General features: G+C 42.8%; 1 protein-coding gene across 1 annotated transcript; it reads right to left on the reverse strand.

Annotated features, from left to right (window-relative positions):
• Positions 1-1,090: 1,090 nt before the first annotated feature.
• On the reverse strand, positions 1,091-1,975 carry LOC122916925 (interferon alpha-1/2-like). The gene has a single exon (XM_044264312.1). The coding sequence runs from the start codon at positions 1,842-1,844 to the stop codon at positions 1,281-1,283; it is 564 nt and encodes a 187-aa protein (XP_044120247.1). The 5' UTR covers positions 1,845-1,975; the 3' UTR covers positions 1,091-1,280.
• Between the last annotated feature and the right edge of the window lie 1,889 nt (positions 1,976-3,864).

Genomic DNA, 3,864 nt, shown 5'->3' on the forward strand with positions numbered 1-3,864 from the left:
CAGTCTACGCTCTCCTCCCAGGCAACTGCTTCCTTCCCTGGGCTTTATGTGAATGGAATGGCTTGTAAATGGCAGGATCAAGGATCCATTTGTTTGTTTTCTTTTGTTTTGTGTTTTTTAAAGATTTTATTGATTTATATGACACAGAGAGACAGCGAGAACAAACAAGGGGAGTGTGAGAGGGAGAAGCAGACTCCCGGCTGAACAGGGAGTTCGACACAAGGCTTGATTCCAGGACCCCGACATCATCACCTGAGCCAAAGGCAGACACTTAACCAACTGAGACACTAGGGTGCTCCTGAACAATCCATTCCATAAAGAATATTTGCACTTGGGTGTCTACCATTGTGATGTGGAATGTATCTGGTGCTTCTCATTTTATTTACTGACAGGTCTGCTTCCTTTTCTACTTACAGAATTCATATTTTCCCTTCTTTGCACTCTTCCCTTTAAGATAACTGATATTACTTCACTACATTTTTTTTCCAATTTATTTATTTTCATAAAAACATTATTATTTTTTCACCACACCCAGTGCTCCGTGCAAGCCATGCCCTCTATAATACCCACCACCGGGTACCCCAACCTCCCACCACCCCACCACTTCAAACCCCTCAGATTGTTTTTCAGAGTCCATAGTCTCTCATGGTTCACCTCTCCTTCCAATTTACCCAAATTCCCTACTTCACTACGATTTTTGTTCTGAGGTTAGATTTTCTACAAAGTCCAAGATACAGACACAGCATTGGACTTGGGAAGTCTGCCTTTCCCATGAAGACAGCATGCAAAGTGACTTCCGGGAAGTCGACGCGATTACTTCTAATGTGAAAACGATATAACAAGTGAGAGAGTGGTACAATCCGTTCCTTCATCAGGTTGTAATCAGACTTGCTTCCTGCTTCAAAAAGAAACAAACGCAAGAAGTTTTCTATAGAAACATTTAATGAACAGAAAATAAAGAATTTAATATACGTAAAACATATACAATTCTCTTAACCACAAAGGGTGGGTACAACTAATATAATACAATAAAAATATAACTTAAATCATATAAATAGTGAAATAAATAAATAGCTAAATAGGCAGATCAGCATGGTCATCTGAAAGCAACAGTTGTTTGTAACATTGACTTCAAGTTGCCTAATACTCCTGAATACATGTGACAAACTGATTCAGTTCATGTCATGATGACAGCAGAAATGAGAGTCTTTGACACTACAGGACACATGGGAGTGTGATAGTATTCTTCAGAGAGAACCATTTCGATGTTGAAAGGGGTGTCACTTCCCACTCCTTAGTCTCCTATGCAAAGCTGTTGATGCATACAAGGGTTTCATGATCTCTGCTCGGACCATCTCCCAGGCACAAGGGCTGTATTGCTTGTCTTGCAGATAGAGGGAGATTCTCTGGAAGTAGTTCCTCAGGATGGAGTCCCCATTCACCAGGGCCATCTCTCCCACCCCTGCCTCCTGCAGAGGACAGGCTTCCAGGCGGCCAAGCTGCTCAGAAAGTCCCGAGCACAATTCCTCCAGGAGGGTCGTGTTCCAAGGAGCAGGTGAGGCCTCTGTGCAGAAGAGGTGGAAGGTCTTCTGGTTCATCACATGGAGGATAGAGAGGGCGTGAGCTTTCTGCAGCGCCTTGCCGTCAAACACCTCCTGGGGGAAGCCAAAGTCATTTGTGTAGTTGTCACAGGAGCTAGCAGACAGTCTCCTCATTTGTCGCAGGAGCATCAGGGCCCTCCAGTGCAGCAGGCCGTTGTCCTGAGGCAGGTCACATCCCAGAGAGCCGAGGGAGTGGCAGCTGAGCACCACCAGGGCCATCAACAATGAGCAGGACATGGCCATCAGGTTTCCTACAGATGCTGTTGTCCTGGCTGGGGTGGGCACGTCTGGGACCTGTGGCTCTAGGTTCTCTGAACATCTTCTCTTGTGCGTGAGGCTTAAGTAGGGGACATAGGAGTTTTCGATTTCTGAACATTTCCCTTACTTTCTACTTCTCTTTTTGCTTTCCTTTCTACACTTTCTCCTGGGTTATAGAGCGTGGGTTTCTCAACCGTTTCTTTTTCCTGTTGCCGCCTCCTGTTACAGTCTTTTGAATATTTATGTATTTGAACCTTCCAACAATACTTGGTAACATGGATCTAGTCTATATAGTTATGTATGTATAGCTCTGCTTAATAGATTAGAAAAGAAAGTGTTCATTTTACTCTTTTTATTTAATTCATTGTTAAGATGGACAAAAATTTCAACTGAGAACTATAGTTTAAGCTATTTATTCTTTTTTTCCTTTTAATTTTTTAATTTTTTATAAACATATATTTTTATCCCCAGGGGTACAGGTCTGTGAATCACCAGGTTTACACACTTCACAGCACTCACCAAAGCACATACCCTCCCCAATGTCCATAACCCCACCCCCTTTCTGCCAACCCCCCTCCCCCCAGCAACCCTCAGTTTGTTTTGTGATATTAAGAGTCACTTATGGTTTGTCTCCCTCCCAATCCCATCTTGTTTCATTTATTCTTCTCCTACCCACTTAAGCCCCCATGTTGTATCACCACTTCCTCATATCAGGGAGATCATATGATAGTTGTCTTTCTCCTCTTGACTTATTTCGCTAAGCATGATACGCTCTAGTTCCATCCACGTTGTCGCAAATGGCAAGCAAGATTTCATTTCTTTTGATGGCTGCATAGTATTCCATTGTGTATATATACCACATCTTCTTGAGCCATTCATCTGTTGATGGACATCTAGGTCCTTTCCATAGTTTGGCTACTGTGGACATTGCTGCTATAAACATTCGGGTGCACGTGCCCCTTCGGATCACTACGTTTGTATTTTTAGGGTAAATACCCAGTAGTGAAATTGCTGGGTCATAGGGCAGTTCTATTTTCAACATTTTGAGGAACCTCCATGCTGTTTTCCAGAGTGGTTGCACCAGCTTGCATTCCCACCAACAGTGTAGGAGGGTTCCCCTTTCTCCGCATCCTCGCCAGCAGCTGTCATTTCCTGACTTGTTGATTTTAGCCGTTCTGACTGGTGTGAGGTGATATCTCATTGTGGTTTTGATTTGTATTTCCCTGATGCCGAGTGATATGGAGCACTTTTTCATGTGTCTGTTGGCCATCTGGATGTCTTATTTGCAGAAATGTCTGTTCATGTCCTCTGCCCATTTCTTGATTGGATTATTTGTTCTTTGGGTGTTGAGTTTGTTAAGTTCTTTATAGATTTTGGACACTAGTCCTTTATCTTATCTGTGGTTTGCAATTATCTTCTCCCATTCTGTCAGTTGTCTTTTGATTTTGTTAACTGTTTCCTTTGCTGTGCAAAAGGTTTTGATCTTGACGAAATCCCAATAGTTCATTTTTGCCCTTGCTTCCCTTGCCTTTCGCCATGTTCCTAGGAAGATGTTGCTGCGGCTGAGGTCGAAGACGTTGCTGCCTGTGTTCTCCTCAAGGATTTTGATGGAGTCCTTTCTCACATTGCGGTCCTTCATCCATTTTGAGTCTATTTTTGTGTGTGGTGTAAGGAAATGGTCCAATTTCATTTTTCTGCATGTGGCTGTCCAATTTTCCCAACACCATTTGTGGAAGAGGCTGTCTTTTTTCCATTGGACATTCTTTCCTGCTTTGTCGAAGATTAGTTGACCATAGAGTTGAGGGTCTATTTCTGGGCTCTCTGTTCTGTTCCGTTGATCTATGTGTCTGTTTTTGTGCCAGTACCATGCTGTCTTGATGATGACAGCTTTGTAACAGAGCTGGAAGTCCGGAATTGTGATGCCACCAACTTTGGCTTTCTTTTTCAATATCCCTTTGGCTATTCAGGTCTTTTCTGGTTCCATATAAATTTTAGAATTATTTGT

Source organism: Neovison vison, chromosome 9 (genome assembly GCF_020171115.1).
Source record: "Neovison vison isolate M4711 chromosome 9, ASM_NN_V1, whole genome shotgun sequence".
Lineage (NCBI taxonomy): Eukaryota > Metazoa > Chordata > Mammalia > Carnivora > Mustelidae > Neogale > Neogale vison.

Bases quoted from the DNA above. Each gene is read 5' to 3' on its own strand.
- LOC122916925 (XM_044264312.1), bottom strand. From the start codon at position 1,844: ATGGCCATGTCCTGCTCATTGTTGATGGCCCTGGTGGTGCTCAGCTGC.